At 49.3% G+C, this 17,657-nt stretch overlaps 2 protein-coding genes across 9 annotated transcripts in view; one reads left to right on the top strand and one right to left on the bottom strand.

Annotated features, from left to right (window-relative positions):
- EMID1 (EMI domain containing 1) overlaps positions 1-3,868 on the top strand; it is a 68,044-nt gene extending 64,176 nt beyond the window's left edge. For 2 of the 5 annotated variants that reach the window (XM_082203311.1, XM_082203310.1), the window contains exons 15-16: positions 1,003-1,093; positions 2,563-3,868. In XM_082203311.1, the coding sequence (XP_082059437.1) occupies positions 1,003-1,093; positions 2,563-2,702 (231 nt within the window). In that variant the 3' untranslated portion in view covers positions 2,703-3,868. The remainder of the gene's footprint in view (positions 1-1,002; positions 1,094-2,562) is intronic. The other 3 variants (XM_082203313.1, XM_082203312.1, XR_014214498.1) reach the window with 2 other exon arrangements.
- A 274-nt stretch (positions 3,869-4,142) lies between these two features.
- On the bottom strand, positions 4,143-13,849 carry RHBDD3 (rhomboid domain containing 3). 4 transcript variants are annotated; one of them, XM_082203329.1, is made up of 6 exons: positions 13,445-13,849; positions 11,757-11,917; positions 8,944-9,336; positions 8,113-8,287; positions 6,027-6,306; positions 4,143-5,316 (listed from the first exon to the last, which is right to left on the bottom strand). In XM_082203329.1, the coding sequence occupies exons 2-6, from the start codon at positions 11,911-11,913 to the stop codon at positions 5,062-5,064; spliced, it is 1,260 nt and encodes a 419-aa protein (XP_082059455.1). In that variant the 5' UTR covers positions 11,914-11,917; positions 13,445-13,849; the 3' UTR covers positions 4,143-5,061. The 4 variants fall into 4 exon arrangements, with proteins under 4 accessions (XP_082059455.1, XP_082059456.1, XP_082059454.1 ...); XM_082203330.1 differs by lacking the exon at positions 13,445-13,849 and adding an exon at positions 13,181-13,427; XM_082203328.1 differs by lacking the exon at positions 13,445-13,849 and adding an exon at positions 13,000-13,161.
- Between the last annotated feature and the right edge of the window lie 3,808 nt (positions 13,850-17,657).

The raw sequence follows: 17,657 nt of genomic DNA, 5'->3' as shown, positions 1-17,657 counted from the left end.
TTCCCTAGGAACGCATTAATTGATTTTCAGTGCATTCCTATGGGAAACCGTGCATCGCAAGACGAAAAAACCACAAGACGAAGAGACTTGCGGAACGAATTAATTTCGTCTTGCGAGGCACCACTGTATTAGTATTAGTATTATTTATTATTATGCCCCAACCACTGTGGGTGGCTTCCAATGTATATAAAAACATAACAAAAGATTAAACATTAAAAAACTTCCCTATACAAGGTTGTCTTCGGATGTCTTCTAAAGGTTGCATAGTTACCTCCTTAGCTCAGGGGTCGCATAACTCCATACCCTCCAGCATTTCTCCAATGAAAAGTGGGACATTCTAAGGAAAAGAGGGACATTCTGGGATCAAATCAGAAACTGGCAAAGCTTCTGTAAATCTGGAGCCATTGAGTGAATCAGTATGTGCCTTAGTGATTCTGGAGGTACCTGTTCCAATAATAATAATAATAATAATAATAATAATAATAATACTTGTACCCCACCCATCTGACTGTGTTGCCCCAGCCACTACAGAGAACAGAGGTCTACCAATGGGAAGCTTTATTATATCATATTTATTATATTTTATTATTTTATTTTATTTCCTTCGAAGAAAAAACCTCTTCCTGCATTGCAGGGCATTGGGCTAGATGACCCTTTAAGATTCTACAGTTCGATAGTGAAGTTAGCTACCAGCACACAGCTCCTTTTCTGCATGAAACTTTGAGAAACAGAACCACCCCTCCTTTTTAAAAAGGCACAGGCTTTTACATGACCCCGAACCCTTTAAGTAAGAAGTGGAAAACCCTGTATCATGTCCTTCCAGGACTGGGGGAATTATCACCTTTATATCTTCTGAGCCCCCTGCCCAAATTCTCCACCCACAGTCACACACCCCTCCAAGGATTCCCGACTCAGACCCCTTTCCCTCTCCCCTCCTCTCCACCCTTTCCCCATAACGAGGGTGAATGAATTTCCACTCTGCTCTTCTCAATCTCCCATCAGGCCATTAGCTTACGAAGCTTCCTAGAGCAGCAGGCCCAGCTGAAGCTCTTGTCTAGGAGGGTCACCTTGCTGGAAGCTATCATCTGGCCAGGTAACAACAGAGGGGGGGCTCCCCCTCTCTCCCTCTCCCTTTTTCCCTAGCATGCTGCATTCACCAATGCAGAGAGCCCATGGCCAGGAGACCCTCCCCCACACTTTGCTTGCAGACATGGGCTTTCTCTCCTTCCCCGTCATCCCAAACTCTGCATGCCACTAGTCCACAATGTCCAGGTTTTTAATACCCCCTCTCCATAGCCCTGCTGCAGTCAGAGCTGCTTTTATGTGGGATTTTGCCTTTCCTGACCCATAGCCACTGGGGTGGGGTGGGGTAGAGGGAGACTTAAGGGGGATACATCTGGTGATGGCTGAGGTGGGGAGGGACTGCTCCTCTTCCTCCCCACCCCTCCAAGCATGAGCTCAGAAGTAAAAAAAAAAAAATTGCTTGCCTTGCACCAAAAGTTAACGCCAGCTTGAGGGTGTATTGGATTTGTCAGACTGCTGGGTATCCAATAGCATGGGGCGGGCCTGCCTTTCCGATGGAAGTCTGTGCATGCTCAGTGGCAGTCTCCTCTGAAGTCAGCTTGCACCTTGTAGCTTAAGCCTGCCTGGAGGAGGTCGGCTCAGCACTGATCTGCCTCTTCACCCACCTGGGAATGCACCAGCCAATCCGAGAACGATGTTAGCAGGGAACCAGTGCAGAGGTTTGAGTAGGGGAGTCTGCTGGCTAACTGCAGCTAAGAGACTGACTTTGCAGCATTCTGTTTGTAGCAGGAGCTCCAAATCAGGACATACGATGGGTTCAGCTTCTCCCCTGCTTCTTGTTCCCCGTCATTCACATACACTGCCCCTGCAGGTGAGGGTTCCACCTGCCTGCTGCAGTCAGGCGATGTTGCTAGATACCCAGCTAGGCAGCTTTCCCCCACCCATGTGTCCTCGGATGTCACAACTCCCACCAGCACCAGCCAGCATGAATCAAAGGTGGCTGGGAGTTGTAGCACAACAATGTTTGGGGAACCCAAGGCTGAGATAGGCTCATTCTAAGGTGAGATTCCTCCTGCAGTTTCCCCACTTCAGATTCATTTGGAACAGCAGTTAGTTTAGTTTACATTAAGGAAATCAAGCCTTTTGCTCTAGGAAGACACTGGATCTTGCAGTCAACTTTGAATACAGGCATGGCGGGAGGGACCCCCAGAATCCCTAAGGAGCACCTCACACCTTGTTTGTTCTCCTTGAGCAGGGATAGGGAACCTGCAGGCTCTCCAGAAGTTGCTGCACTATAACTCCCTTCCTCCTTGACTGCTGGCCATGCATGGGACTCCAGCAACATCTGGGCAGCTGTGGGTTTTCCACTTGAGCCACCTAGACATTTTTCACATCTCTGGAACCATGAGGACCAGAAACTTGTTTTCTCTTTTAAAAAGATCACAAAATGACAACCGAGGTTCTTGGGTTGCCAAATTCGGCAGCGGACAAAAAGCAGCTCAGCTCTGACTCTTGCTTGTCCTTCCTCTCCATTGACAGAACCGGAACCAGGATCCGGACTGGGCCTTTCCTCCACCAGCATGCCTGGCTACGACCGGGGGAAGCGCGACGAAAGCCTGGCAGCCTACAAGATGATCTCCCACCACCTCTCTCAGAGGAGCGAGGAGGAGAGGAAATGAGGAGGGGGCCGTTGGCCTGCCCGTTGGCAGGTGCAGATGAAGAGCATCCTTTTCGGGGAGGGCACGAGAGGCCTCTTTCGGGGTGCCCCCCCCAAGAACCAGCCCTCTTCCTCCCACTTTGGACTGCGCCCCCCCCCCACGGAGAAGCAGTGGAGAGGCGTGTGTTGAGGAAGGCGCTTGCTTGCCTACAGCCTGCTTCCATATTTATTTCGCGCAAAGGGTTGTGTGTGTGTGTGTCTCTGTAACGGTTGCTGTGATGCACCCGACGCCTTCACCCCACGAACTGTTGCCACAATTAAGCCACTAAGCATTCTTTGCGGCCGCCTGATTGTCTCGTAGGGAAAGCCGTTTATCCCTTGGTGCTATTTAATGGGGATATTTTCCCCCTGCACAGCACAACTGCACCCTCTCCTGTAACTTGCTGTTTTTCTGCCGCTTGGGACTTTGACCTGGAAATTTAACTAGTTTTTCTACTAAATTTCTCTCTATCCCTGAATCGCCCATTTCCCCCCTTAGCCTGGCCCGGAGAGAAACTGGGCTTTTCTGGACTACTGTTTTCAACCGCAGTTGTGGAAGACGTCATGATATTTTTGCCGGGAAAACAAAAGTTCCCCACTCGCTTCCCAAGAATGGGGAGCTCTGGGAGGGTCAGGTCAAAGGGGTTCCTAGGGCTTTACTTTCGCTCGGGATGCCCAGCAGTGTGTGTTTGTGGAGAGAGGACAAACATTTTACCTTCCCTGGTAGAAGTTGCCAGCGCTGAACTGTGCGGACGTTGTAAGAACTACGTCAGTGGCTGTCCCAACAAAGGATTTGCGTGCATAAGTCCTTTTTTGATTGGATCCCCGGGTACAATTTTTGCAGCCGGATCAGATCTGGCACGCAAGCCGTGTATCCCAAGTTGTCAAGTGGGCTGCGAAGGTGATTCAAAGCGAGGTTGGATGTTGGAACAGGTGGGGAGGTGCTGCTGGTGCTGCCATGAAGCCTCAAGCACCTGGGAGATGATCAGACTACTCTTAATGCAAAGTCTTGTGGGCAAAGCAGATCAGGGAGAGAGAAGGATGTGTGTGTGCGTTTATCTATGTGTGTCTGCCTCCATATAATGTATGTACTCTCTGGGATTTTGGCTGATAACAGGGACCAGGTCAATAAAGCTTCACTGAACAGGAGCCTCTGCCTGAATTGAAGGGAGTGTGGAGGACCTTGCCTCAAAGCCTGAGCTAAGATGATGCTCTCTGTACGGATCCTTTGCTGCATTTTGTTAAATGTCCATCAGGCATCAGCTTGGCAAAGGTGACCTTTTGAAGTCCTCTCCTACTACTTTAAGAGTCATGGCTCCCCCCCAGAAAATCCTGGCACCTGTAGCTTGTGAACAGCCCTGAAAGCTGTTAGGAACACCCAGGGCTTCCCCCCCCTTAAAAAAAACGTTTAGGGGTAGTCTCATTTTGACTCAATAAAATCACCATTTTATAGTTAAAATTGGGGAAAATAAATACAGTAAATGGACAAAAGTACAAAGATTCACAAAATGTTTAGGGATATGCGTCCCCCCAGAAAAAAAGCACTGGGAACACCTTGGCGGACAACAGTTCCTAGGATTATTTGGGGGACGTTGTGGCTCCCATCCCCAACACATGAATCCTGGGAACTGTTATAGAATCACAGAATTGGATGGGACCCAACGGGGTCATCCAGCCCAACCCCCTTGCAATGCAGAATTCGCAGTCATCTGTTATTCCTTTGAACGTTTTAAGAGTACTTTAAACATACAGTGCAGACATGACTCTGTTCTGCATGTGGTGAGAATGCCCTGCTCCACCCCTTCAAAGTGGCTGTTGAGAAAGGCCCAGATTTGAGTTCTGGATGCTTTAGGTCAAACTCGGAACCCCGGAACTGAGATCCCTGCTACAACTCCCAGGCGAGTGGCGGAGCTCACAGGCACAGAGAGAGGTCCCTTTTTCACGAACGCCTAATGCATGGCAGCCCGGACGGATTGGCCGCTGGGGGCGGCCTTTGCCCATGTTCCCACCACCTCCTGACACGTCTCGGGAGATGGTTTCCACAAACACCCATGGAACACGTGGGAAAATGACTGCAATCAGGTGAAACCTCTGGCTTTGTTATTCCAAGAATCCCCAGGATGGGATGGAAGAAGCCACTGGGTCTCCCCTTTTGGAGGATTTCCCAAGTGACTTGCAGCCCTTGATATATGTGCATTGTCTCTCACTCTTGCCCTTGTGATGCACCAGGCTGGCTGGGCTGTACGGCAGCCACCCCATAGCAGCAGGATGGCCTTGGCTTCAATGGTGGGTCTCACTTTCCTTCCTTCCCAGTTGAGTCCACAGCAAATCGCCACTCAACTTCACCGGCCGTGGCTGGTTTTCTGGCCTAGACGCTGGCACCGTTCGGGCTGGCTTGCCAACCTCTGTCTACTCGCTGGCTGGTGCCTGGAGGAGGTTGCTAGCGATGAGCAGAGCGGCTCTCTGCCGTCACCACGGCTTGGTCTCCGACGTGGCCTCCGATCAGCAGTGAGACGGCACCCTCCACGTGGCCTGTGGCTGCCAGTGCAACAACTGCCCGCTCGGTTGGGAAGCCCATTTTCTGGAGCTGCTGGAGCCTGAAAGGGCAGGGGGTGGAAAGTTAGATAGTTGTTTATTTCTTTGACATCTGATGGGAGGGCATTCCACAGGGTGGGTGCCACTACCGAGAAGGCCCTCTGCCTGGTTCCCTGTAACTTTGCTTCTTGCAGGGAGGGAACGGGACCTCAGTGTCCAGGCTGAACGATGGGGGTGGAGACGCTCCTTCAGGTATACTGGGCCGAGGCTATTTAGGGCTTTAAAGGTCAGCGCCAACACTTTGAATTGTGCTTGGAAACGTACTGTTGTCTGCCTGGGGCGAAAAGAGCTTTTAAGTTCTGCTTCACTCGGGGGGCAAGGCCTGCTAAGCATGCCAGCTCTGGGATGCTCATGTGAAATCTCACGGAGCCATCCAAGATCCCAGAAAGTCTCGCGTGAGATCTCTAGCCTCCTGGAGTTGGTGTGCTGAGCAGGCCTTGCCTTCCAAAGCAAGGCAGAGTGTTTCAAAGCTCTGTTTTTGTCTGCTACCAAATGTCCCCCTACCCCTGCTACCCACAGGGTTGGCTCTAAGGGTTTGGGGACCTGCAATCAGAGACACGCAGAACTCTTTGAACCAAAGCCCCATGCGAGATGCGATTGCACTGTATCCATCTCTCTGATGCCCCACCAAACCCCATCAGGAAGGAAGCTTTAGCTTTCCCCCAGGAAACCCTTACCGGAGAGAAGAAACTGAAGATTTGGAAAGTTTCACCTCTTCCTCTGCCATATCCTGCAGAGAAGCCTGGATCCCGGCTTGGAGCAGCTCTTCATCCATCAGGGATCCTTGGAGGGCCGAGAAAGGAGCACCTAAAGCCCCATGGTGGGTGGGGAAGGGAGGCAGGGAACCAGCAGCAACTGACTGCCTGCATTCCTGCTCCAGCGCTGCAGTTTCTCCACTCCAGTAAGAGGCAGGTGGCGAAGCCAGAAAGAGAGGCTGCGTAGGGAAATCTGCTGGGGACGCTTGGGTTGGTGACTCCGGAGAATGAGGAATCCTGGGAGAGAGAAAAAGATAGGTAAGGCTGTGATCTTCAGCCAAAGAAGGCTGAAGCTCAGTGGTGGACCACATGCCTGCAGAAGGTTCCCAATTCCCCACCCCCCAAATATTTACTTATTATATTTTCAGGTATAAATTTCCCCACAATTAAATATAGAACAATACAGCCAACGATTTCCCTTCTCCTCCTTCCATGGTTCCTTGTACTTCCAAAATTAACTGAGTACAGTCATACCTCGGAAGTCGAACGGAATCCATTCTGGAAGTCGTTTCTCATTTCCAAAATGTTCGGAAACATTTGTGGCTTCTGATTGGCTGCAGGAAGCTCCTGAAGCCAATTGGAAGCCACGGAAGCCATCAGATGTTTGGGTTCCAAAAAACGTTCGTAAACTGGAACACTCACTTCCAGGTTTGTGGCATTCAGGAGCCAAGGTACGACGGTATTATATTTCCTCCATCTGGTTTCCCCCTTTCCATTATATCTTAATCCAAATTATACCATTGAATTTACAATAATCCTAGCGTTTTCAGTTGCTTACAATGGTTTTTCTGCAAATGTTCTCCATTCCTCTTTATATACCCATTCTTCTTGTTCGCCTGCCCTGCTGGCTAGGCCTGCTAGCTCTGCGTATTCCATCATTTTCTAGCTGCCATTCTTCCCTCTTTGGAGCTTCTCCCACCTTCCATTTCCAAGCTAACAAAATCTGAGCTGCAGTCGTTAGGTACATAAATAGCTTTTTTCGCCCCCCTGGCTACCTCTGTATCATACCCAGAAGAAACGCCTCTGGGCCTTTAGAGGGGGAATGTTCTTTTAAACAATTTTTTCATTTCATTACAAATCATTCCCCAATACAGTGCTACCTTGGAAGTCAAACGGAGTCCGTTCTGGAAGTCCATTCGACTTCCAAAACGTTCAGAAACCAAGGTGCGGCTTCCGATTGGAAGCTCCTGCAGCCAATCGGAAGCTGCGTCGGACGTTCGGGTTCCAAAGAATGTTCGCAAACCAGAACACTCAAAGTGTTCGACTTGCAAGGTGTTCAGGATCCAAGGTACGACTGTAATATGAAGTTTCCCAGGTTCGATCCCCGGCGTCTCCAAACAGGGCAGGGAATGTCTCCTGCCTGAAATCTGCTGCTCGTCTTCCTCACGGGGTCTCTGCCATGGGAGCATATTCACCCAGTGCTTTTCCAGCTGCACTGGCGCCCGGTGGAGTACAGGGTCAGATTTAAGGTGCTGGTTTTGACCTTTAAAGCCCTTCACGGCCTAGGACCCTCGTACCTACTGGACCGCCTCTCCTGGTATGCCCCACGGAGAACCTTAAGGTCCATAAATAGAGGTCCCTTAGAGGTCCCGGGCCCTAAGGGAGTTAGATTAGCTTCAACCAGAGCCAGGGCCTTTTCAACTCTGGCCCCGACCTGGTGGAACGCTCTGCCTCATGAGACCAGGGCCCTGCAGGATCTGATTTCTTTCCGCAGGGACTGTAAGACAGAGTTGTTCCGCCTGGCCTTTGGCTTGGAGCCAATTTGATTCCCTCCCCCTCTTTCTTTTTTCTTTTTCCTTTCTCCTCCTGTGATGAGGCTGCATTTTAATATTTTATTGTTTCACTATTTTAATGCTGTATTTTAATCTTATTTTTAAGTTGTATTCATTCAACTTGCTTTTATTATTGCTTGTTAGCCGCCCTGAGCCTGGCCTTGGCTGGGGAGGGCAGGATATAAATAAAAATTATTATTATTATTAAGTCCCAAACGACAACTCCTTCGCCCACCCAGCCCTACAAAGAAAGCCTGGGATCCAAATTCACCTGTCTCTCCTGGCGGCTGGGTCGGCGGTGGGGAGGATTTCAGCAGGTCCTGCTGGGGGCGGGATGAATTGGAGGAAAGAGCCTCTCCCCAGGAGGGTCTTAAAGATGATCCCACCGTGCAGCTTTTCCAGGCGTCTCTCTGATAATTCCAGCGGGGAGAAGACCCCAGCCCAGACTGTGGCGTCAAGGGAAATGAGAGCCTAAGCCAGGGGTCTGCAACCTTTAAGACAAAAAGAGCCACTTGGACCCGTTTCCGAAGGAAAAAAAACTGGGAGCCGCAAAACTCGTCATTATAAAAATAACTTTTTTGTCACTTTTTAAAATTATTTCTTTGTTTGACCCCTCAGAATTACTCCTCTTCATAGAAATAAACGTTAAATTAACAAGTTCCCTTTTTGTGTGTGTGTGTTCTTCACTCCCCTTCAAAACAGTGACCAGAGTACATGCCCCCTTTCAATGCAGTGACCAGCGTACATGCCCCTTACAATATAGCGGGCGGGCGGGAAGGTGACGTCGGGACGGTGCGTGACTAACGCACGCACCGCCCCCATGCGACGTCACAGCCAGTACAGCGCCCGCCACAGTGGGGAGTGTCGGGGCGCACAATGCGCCTCCTCCCCTCGCTAGTATCCGCCCCGGGGCTGCGGCAAAGGTGTAAAAGAGCCACATGCGGCTCTGGAGCCGCGGGTTGCAGACCCCTGGCCTAAGCAGACCCTGGTTGCTGGACCCACCGTCCAACCTCCTGATCTCACAAAGACCAACAAGATGCACCATAAACCAGCAGTTAAACACCCCCCCCCCAAAAAAAACCCATCTTTTCGGAAAGGATACAGGCCAGGCCCGTGAGCAGCCCACTCAGATGCAGGAGGAAAGGAGAGCTGGGGGAGAGAATCCAGCTCAGACCCAACAGCAGCACAGCCAGCAGAGGAGGGGAAGCCCACTTGCGGGGACCCCCCTGTTTCTGACGCCCTTGGGAGCACCCCAGCAAGGCCAGGTGCACGGGGGTGTAGCCCCCAACAGCAGAGCCGGCCTCAGCACCCTGCAGCCATGCTAGGAGGAGGTAGAGGAGGGCCGAGGCGAAAGTGCCAAGTGCTGAAGAGTGGAGGTAGCGCAGAGTGCCCTGGCGTCGCTCCTGGTGCCAACTCAGCAGCGGAAAGAGGAGCAGGTTGAGGAAGAACAAGGGAGCCTCCGTGAGGCACAGGCAGTAGGTCACGAGGCGATACGCTGCGGGGAGGAAAGGCAGGAAATGGCATGGTTAACAACATGCCATTATTATTATTATTATTATTATTATTATTATTATTATATTCGTCCTATTGAAAATTTTCAGTCAGGAAATACAGTGGTGCCTCACAAGACGAAAAGAATTCGTTCTGCGAGTCTTTTCGTCTTGCGATGTTTTTCGTCTTGCGAAGCGCGGTCCGTCGCAACTGCGCCTCTTCAAGCGGCTTTTAAAAAAAAGCGCAAGAAGTTTTCGTCTTGCGAAGCAAGCCCATAGGGAAATTCGTCTAGCGAAGCAACGCAAAACCGAAAAACCCTTTCGTCTAGCGAGTTTTTCGTCTTGCGAGGCATTCGTCTTGCGGGGCACCACTGTAAAGTGGAAAAAAGTCAAAACAAGGACAAAAGGAGGGGGGAGTGCTTGAAACTGTGGTAAAATACAATATATGGATACAGAATTGTAGAGTTGGAAGGGACCCCAAGGTTCACCTATTTATTTATATATATAATTTTTATTAAATTTTCTGTTTTACAATTTAAAATACAGTGGTACCTCTGGTTACAAACTTAATTCGTTCCCGAGGTCCGTTCTTAACCTGAAACCGTTCTTAACCTGAGGTACCACTTTAGCTACTGGGGCCTCCTGCTGCCACCGTGGTGCAATTTTTGTTCTCATCCTGAGGTAAAGTTCTTAACCCGAGGTACTACTTCTAGGTTAGCGGAGTCTGTAACCCGAAGTGTTTGTAACCTGAGGTTTTTTGTAACCCAAGGTACCACTGTACTCATTTAAACAGCCTTAAAATATCAATGACTTCCCTTCTTCTCTCTCCATGGTTCATTTTGCATCATATCACAAATCCCTGCATATTTTACATAAACTAAACCATTCCATTATGACATCCATCAAAACTTATTTGCACTGTTGAATTTATCTTAACGCTGCCAATGTTTTCAAGTGTACACAATTTACCCCCATGTATTCAATAAACATTTTCCAATCTTCTCTAAACGTACATTCTTCTTGTTCTCTTATTCTATATGGTAAGACCACAAGATGCACATGTTCTGTCAGCTTATGTTGCCATTCTTCTTTAGTTGGGACCTGGCCCGTTTTCCATTTTGGGACAAATAAAACATGGGCCGCAGTAGTGGCACACATAAATAACATTTTCTGACACTGGGAATTTCCATCTGAATTATTCCCAACAAAAAGGACTCTGTGGTTGTTGTTTTTTGAAAAGTATTTTAAAATGTTTTTTTCCAATTCATTATGGATTATTTCCCAATTCTCTTTACTCTTTTACAAGTCCACCACATGTGAAAGAACGTTCCCTTCAAGGTTCATCCAGTACAACCGCCTGAAATGCAGGAATCTCAAATGAAGCACCCGCAATGGGCTGCCGTGTACAATTATTCTAACAAGTATAAAATTATTAACTAGCCTTCGTGATATATTTTTTTAGAGAGGCATTCCAAATATCATTATATTTGCGAACCCACAAATCTAAAAGCCATCCATTTGTATGTTGCAAGAGCAGTCGTGTCTTCTAGCCATTGTTCAAGAGGAGGCGAGGGGCATTTTATTATCATCCCACGGAATAAATATCCATCTTTTAGCAGAAGCAAGTTTACATCGTAATGGCCAAGAATTCTGTAACCAAGAAACAGGGACGGATGCTCTCTCTCCCCACCCCCACCCAATCCCTTTTCTGTCAAGTCTTGAAAATCGTAACCCAGAGAGCAGGGACTGACTGGTTGTTGACAGCTGTCAGCTGCCCTGGAATCCTGTTGGAAGGGACCCTAAGTGCCATCTAGTCCAACTCCCTGCAAAGCAGCTGTCCCATGTGGGGATCGAACCTGCAACTTTGCCGTTATCAGCATGGGAGCCTTTTTTTGCTCCAAGGGGGCAGGATAAAAACAGTTTGTACAGTGGTACCTTGGTTAAGAACTTAATTCGTTCCGGAGGTCCGTTCTTAACCTGAAACTGTTCTTAACCTGAGGTACCACTTTAATGGGGCCGCCGCGCAATTTCTGTTCTCATCCTGAAGCAAAGTTCTTAACCCAAGGTACTATTTCTGGGTTAGCAGAGTCTGTAACCTGAAGCCTCTGTCAGTGGCGTAGCGTGGGGGGTGCAGGGGGGGCCGGCCGCACCGGGCGCAACATCTGGGGGGGGCGCTCGCACTCGCAGTGCTAAAATCAGTGCTAAAATCCACGGGTTAGGGGGCGCAAATTACTTGCCTTGCCCCGGGTGCTGACAACCCACGCTACGCCACTGGCCTCTGTAACCTGAGGTACCACTGTATCAATAAAAACCCACATGGGATTTCGGGGGATGGGGGTGGGATGAGAGTGGTGTGCTGGACCCAAGGAGCCCAGAACGGTTAGGGAGGCAACACGCCAGGGGGCAGGAGCCTCAGGTAGCTTACCTTGGAAAGGGCTGCTGAGCAGGAGGTTAGGCGATAACGCCAAGCTTTCGTCTACGCCCATCAACCAGAATAGGCAGAGAAGCACCATGAGGGTGAACGATGCAACTGGGGGGCGCCATAACCCCCATGGCCTGGTCCAAAGGCTCTTCATCAGCATGCCCCTAAGGGGAAGGAAAAGACAAGGGAGAAAGTGGCAGGGTTATATTAAAACCAGAAGGCAAGAAGCCATCCATTTGCTAAAGCTTTTAATCACTGGTTATTCAGAGGAGCGTACATCTAGTAAAGACTCTGGGATTTGTGGGGCTTTCACATTTATGGCACTTAAAGAGTCAGGCCGGTTCCTGGGATTATGCAGGGGGCGACGGGGGGGGGGACCTCAGGTTTGTAGCTCCTAATTAATGGCTCCTGCTGACTGGCCAGATTAACCTGTCAGAACTACCCCGATTATGAATTTGGCCACAGGGCAACTGAGCTGTGGCAAGTGGCTCTGGCCTGATCCTATGAGTCAGCCCTCACCAGCCGAGCTCAGCGGCTGAGCATCTGCTTTGCATGCAGAAGTTCCCAGCTTCAACTTCCCAGCAGCAACTCCAGGTCGGGCTGGCAGCATTCTCTGCCTGAAACCCCAGAGAGCTGCTGCCAGTCAGTATAGACAATACTGAGCTATATGGACCTATGCTCAGTCCAAGGCTGCCTCCTCAAATTTTTTGGACCACAACTGATTGATGGGAGCCACCAAAAGATTGGGAAGGCCCTGGATTGTCAAACTGCACGCCCAACTCTGCATTTGATTGGTTTGGGTGCCTCACAATCCCGTGATTAAAGGTCTTATAGGTGAGAGGATTGTCCCTCATCAACGCTGGAACACAGTTTTTCTTCCCATGTAGAATGAAACCCCAGGGACGCGGGTGGTGCTGTGGGTTAAACCACAAAGCCTAGGACTTGCTGATCAGAAGGTCAGCGGTTCGAATCCCTGCGATGGGTTGAGCTCCCGTTGCTCAGTCCCAGGTCCTGCCCACCTAGCAGTTCGAAAGCACGTCAAAGTGCAAGTAGATAAATAGGTACCGCTCCGGCGGGAAGGTAAACGGCGTTTCCGTGCGCTGCTCTGGTTCGCCAGAAGTGGCTTAGTCATGCTGGCCACATGACCCGGAAGCTGTACGCCGGCTCCCTCGGCCAGTAAAGCGAGATGAGCGCCGCAACCCCAGAGTCAGTCACGACTGGACCTAATGGCCAGGGGTCCCTTTACCTTTTAGAGTGAAACCCAGCTAGTTCAGAAGAGCCCCCAAAAAGCATGCACGATGCACAAGTCACTTATGGAACTCACTGCTGCAGGATGCAACTAGATGACATTTTGAAAAAGCTGCAACTGGTTTTGAGCACAAATGAAATAACTTAAGGGGGGCATATGCAAAAGAAGATCCCTGCACCTTTCACGATTGTGCAGGAGATAATTTATGGGAGCAAAGCTTGCACGCCTGAGCTGATCCAAGATTTTTTACAAGATCCACCGGCCCAGCATCTCACGACGGGGATGAAGGCAGCCAGATCCTTCCTTCCTTCCTTTTTGATCTGCAGCCTCTCACCCTCAATCTCGGCTGTTTGCAATTCTTTCCCACTGGGCAAGAACATTGCTTGGAGAAAACTAGGGAACACTCCCCCCCCGTCCCTCCCCCTATTCCTTTTTCTTTTACCAAGCACAAGGCTGGCTGCGTGCATGGGGTTGCACCGGCCGGATGGGCAACTCGTCAGCCGGGAGAAAAGGAACAGCGCGCAGCCATTTTGGACATGGCAGTTTGGGATCTGCGAGACCGGTCGGCGCTGATCCTCTACGACTTGCACATGCTTTAGCAACGAGGCAAGGGAGCGTCGCTAAAGATGAACCAGAAACGAAGGAGCTGGGGGGGGGGCAAGATTAGAACTCAGATCCCATCTGCTTCTGCAAAGTCCTTAGTGGTGTTTCTTTGTTTGAGGGTGGGGGGTGGGAATGAGTTTCAGTTCTCTGTTCTTTTTGCCGGTCTGTGCAGAGTTGGTTTACTCAGTCCCTCCTTTTCGGCACTGCTTACTCAGCAGTGAGGCCGCCAACGTGGCTGGCTTTAAAAGAGGACAATTTTACAACTACAGTAGCCACGATGCCTATGTTCTCTTGTTTCCACAGGCAGAGGCAGCAATGCCAGTCGCTGCAAACCGCAGCAGGGGAGAGTGGCTTTACTCTTGATTGCCGGTTTCCACTGTTGAGAACAGGGTGCTGGACAGGGTAGGCCGATCTGGTCCAGCAGCAGGCTTTTCTTATGTCTACTTAGAAGTAAGCACCTTTCGTTCTGTGGGCTTTTTGCCTTGGAAGTGGGTTAAGGAATTAAGCAACTAAACAGTGCAGTCACTCAGTTCTTAATCACCTGCTTATTTCAATTTCTCAGCAGTGGGCTTAAAAAAAACAAACCAAAAAAACCCACGCTTGCATCACTTTTCCAGACTCCAGGCTGCATTTGGATTGCAAACCTCAAAGAGCACATACTGTAATGGTGGGGTTGCGACTTTTTTGTTGTTGTTCCCAAAATGGAGCATGATGCCAGTGCAAAACCGATTTCCATGTGGGGAGCTCCTGTTATGCGTCCTCTGACTGCCCTATGTGTTCTAAATTCACTCACAGGATCATCACCTTGTCGTGGTGAGATGGACTCACTGTTAAGACTGTGTTCATGGAAGACAATCTTACTTGGCTACCAAGTGATCTCCAAAGAAGAAGAATACAGTGGTACCTCGGGTTACATACGCTTCAGGTTACAGACTCTGCTAACCCAGAAATAATGCTTCAGGTTAAGAACTTTGCTTCAGGATGAGAACAGAAATTGTGCTCCGGCAGCGCGGCAGCAGCAGGAGGCCCCATTAGCTAAGTGGTACTTCAGGTTAAGAACAGTTTCAGGTTAAGTACGGACCTCCAGAACAAATTAAGTACTTAACCCGAGGTACCACTATATATGTTTAAAGCATGTGGCTCCTCCCTCAAAGAATCCTGGGAACTGTAGTTCATTAAGGGTGCTGAGCATTGACAGGATGCCCTTAACAAACTACAGCTCCCAGGATTCTTTGGGAAAAGACATATACTTTTAGTATAAGGCATGTACACAGCTTCTGTCTCCTAAGAGAAGACAGGACACCACGAAAGTTGTTTTTTTTAGAAAACCCCCACAGTTATTTAGCACCCCTAATGCTAGACCTCAGAGAGGATCCACTGAAATTAATGGGCATGCCTAACCTGGGTTCATTTTTAATGTGTCTATTCTGAATAGGACTAACATGGGGTGCAAGCCTGTGAAAACAATTCCTTTCTGCACACACACTAGAAGTCTGCATCTGTATTGGAAAAGTTTTTAGATTTCTTAATTGTTTTGTCAAAAAGAGTTCTCTTTCCAAACACATTCCAGAAAATGAAAGGCCAGTCCCAATAGTATAGTTGATAGCATAACACATAATCATCTATATTTTATTTTGGTGTTGTTGGTTTTTTTTAAAAAAATGTCATAAAGAAATATGCTAGCATCACATTGGGGTCTCCAAAACGGAAGTTGTGGGGGATGTTTCGTTGTGAAAAACCTGTGTCCAAACTGTGTTGTATAGGACTGTATGTAGGCCCCGAGTTCCTGGGAAATGACAATATTTTTAATAAACACTTCCCTTTCTAATTGCTCTGAAACTACATAGAAAGAGGTGTGCAAGGAGGGGAACACTTTAAAAAGTCAGGAAATAAGGAGAGGAACAGGACAGAAGAAACTCGAGATGGAAGAACAGGGCGGCTTCGAGAGGTATTGGGAGGGAGGTGTTGCTGGATGACACCCACTGGGTGCCATCAGGGGGTCCAGGTGGTTAGAGACTCAGAACTCGGGTGCAGTGGGAGAGATAGCTCAGGTTTTCAAAACTTTGGGAACCAGTGGGGACATCTGGAATTTTGAGACAGCCGCAAAATGGCTGCCATGAGGTATGTGGCACAATTCAAAATGGCTGCCATGGGACCATGTTGGGGACCCAGCCACAACATGGGGGGCAGACAGGCACAAGCTCCATTTTAAATTCCCACTGGGTGTTTGCTGAGTTGCAGAGATCGTGGAGGAGTCGACTGGAGTTTCTCCACCATCGCATTACCTACTAGACTGCATCCACGTGCTGTGATTTGCCATCCCCACAAGAGCATCAAAAATGCCCACACATTTTTCTGAAATGTACATTATTGATGTGAATTATTCTGAAATGGACATTATCAAATGAGAGCTACTTCCTGAAGCTGATAGCAATTTAGGCCCCCCTTCCTTTGAATAGACTGCTATGGAGGCCAAAGGCTATGATAAATAACTAGATTCAGACACCAAAACTTCTAGATATTTAAGGTTTGCAGATATTGAAAGAGGTGTTGGATAATGTAACAAAATGCAGCTGCATCCTAGCCATCTATATTCAGAGTAAAGTGGCAGGCTGGTGCAATCCAGGAGCTCCCAAACTGCGGTCCGTGAGTTTCACCCACAGCATGTTTGTAAAAATATACTGTATATTTCCGTGTATAAGACACCCCCATGTATAAGACGTCCCCTATTTTTAGGGACTCCAATTTAAGAAAATAGGAGGGAGTATAAGACATGTATAAGACGACCCCCGTGTATAAGACGACCCACAGTTTTTCACATAATTTTAAATTTAAAAAAGTATGGTTATTTAAAACTATGCAGAATCTAGCTCCAGTGTACTGCAACACTCACAACAGGAAGAGAAATTGTTTAGGGGTCCGCCAACACCTCCAGCAATTTTCAAGTGGTCCATAGGAGGGAAATGTGGGAAACTACTGTGACCCTCCAGAGGGGAAACCAGTGACCCTCCAGATGTTGTTGTACTCCCAAGTTCATCACCCTTGACCACTGGCTATGCAGGCAGGGGCCAATGGGAATTGTATTATTTATTGTATTCCTATCCCACCCAAGAAGGGATGTGGGTGGCGCTGTGGGTTAAACCACAGAGCCTAGGACTTGCGGATCAGAAGGTCAGCAGTTCGAATCCCCGCAACGGGGTGAGCTCCCGTTGCTCGGTCCCTGCTCCTGCCAACCTAGCAGTTCGAAAGCACGTCCAAGTGCAAGTAGATAAATAGGTTACTGCTCTGGCGGGAAGCTAAATGGCGTTTCCGTGCGCTGTTCTGGTTTGCCAGAAACGGCTTAGTCATGCTGGCCATATGACCCGGAAGCTGCACGCTGGCTCCCTCGGCCAATAAAGCCAGATGAGCGCCGCAACCCCAGAGTCGGTCACAACTGGACCTAATGGTCAGGGGTCCCTTTACCTTATCTCACCCAAGAGCTGGCACGTATAGTTCCCCTCCTCTCAATGTTATCCTCACAACGTCCCTGAGAGGTAGGTTAGGCTGAGAGGCAGTGATTGCCAAGGTCAGCACACTGTGAGCTTCATGGCGGAGGGGAAATTGAGCCCTGGCCTCCCAGGGACTAGTTCACCTGGCATGTCAAACACGGTTGGTGGCTTGGGGGGGTCAGGGACTGCCTCCCAACCTCACAGGGTTGTTGTGAGGATAAAGTAGGGAGTGGGGTGGGGAACCCATGTTGAGCAAAGAAGATAAACGAAGGTTTTTTCCTCTACTTTCAAAGGGGCTTATTCGCCCCCTCGCCCGCCAATCACCTTCTGGGCCAATCCTCCCAGAGAGCCCGCCCCCTTCCTTAATGTCACTCTCACACGCCCGCCCGACGCTTTTCAATCGCTCTGCCTCTTGGACGAGGATCCCTAAAGCCTCTCGGACGGAACCATCCGCTCAACAGGAGGGGGTTGCGAGCGTCCGACGCTATTCCACGCGCAAAGAGCCCCTACCGCTCCCCTCCTCCGCATGTTTCCCCTAGTTCTCTTTTTGACTTCTTTGATTCC

The sequence above is a fragment of the Podarcis vaucheri genome (assembly GCF_965113315.1).
Source record: "Podarcis vaucheri genome assembly, chromosome: 16".
Taxonomy (NCBI): domain Eukaryota; kingdom Metazoa; phylum Chordata; class Lepidosauria; order Squamata; family Lacertidae; genus Podarcis; species Podarcis vaucheri.
This window is presented reverse-complemented; position numbering and strand designations above follow the sequence as displayed.

What these genes read in the sequence shown, in the direction of transcription:
- RHBDD3 (XM_082203328.1), bottom strand. Translation starts at nt 13,046, where the DNA reads ATGCTTTTTGGGGGCTCTTCTGAACTAGCTGGGTTTCACTCTAAAAG. An exon ending in GCTGGGTTTCACTCTAAAAG is followed by an intron (nt 11,918 to 12,999) that starts GTAAAGGGACCC and finishes CCTTCCCCTTAG; the next exon opens with GGGCATGCTGATGAAGAGCC. An exon ending in AGGATATGGCAGAGGAAGAG is followed by an intron (nt 5,317 to 6,026) that starts GTGAAACTTTCC and finishes CTGCCCTTTCAG; the next exon opens with GCTCCAGCAGCTCCAGAAAA.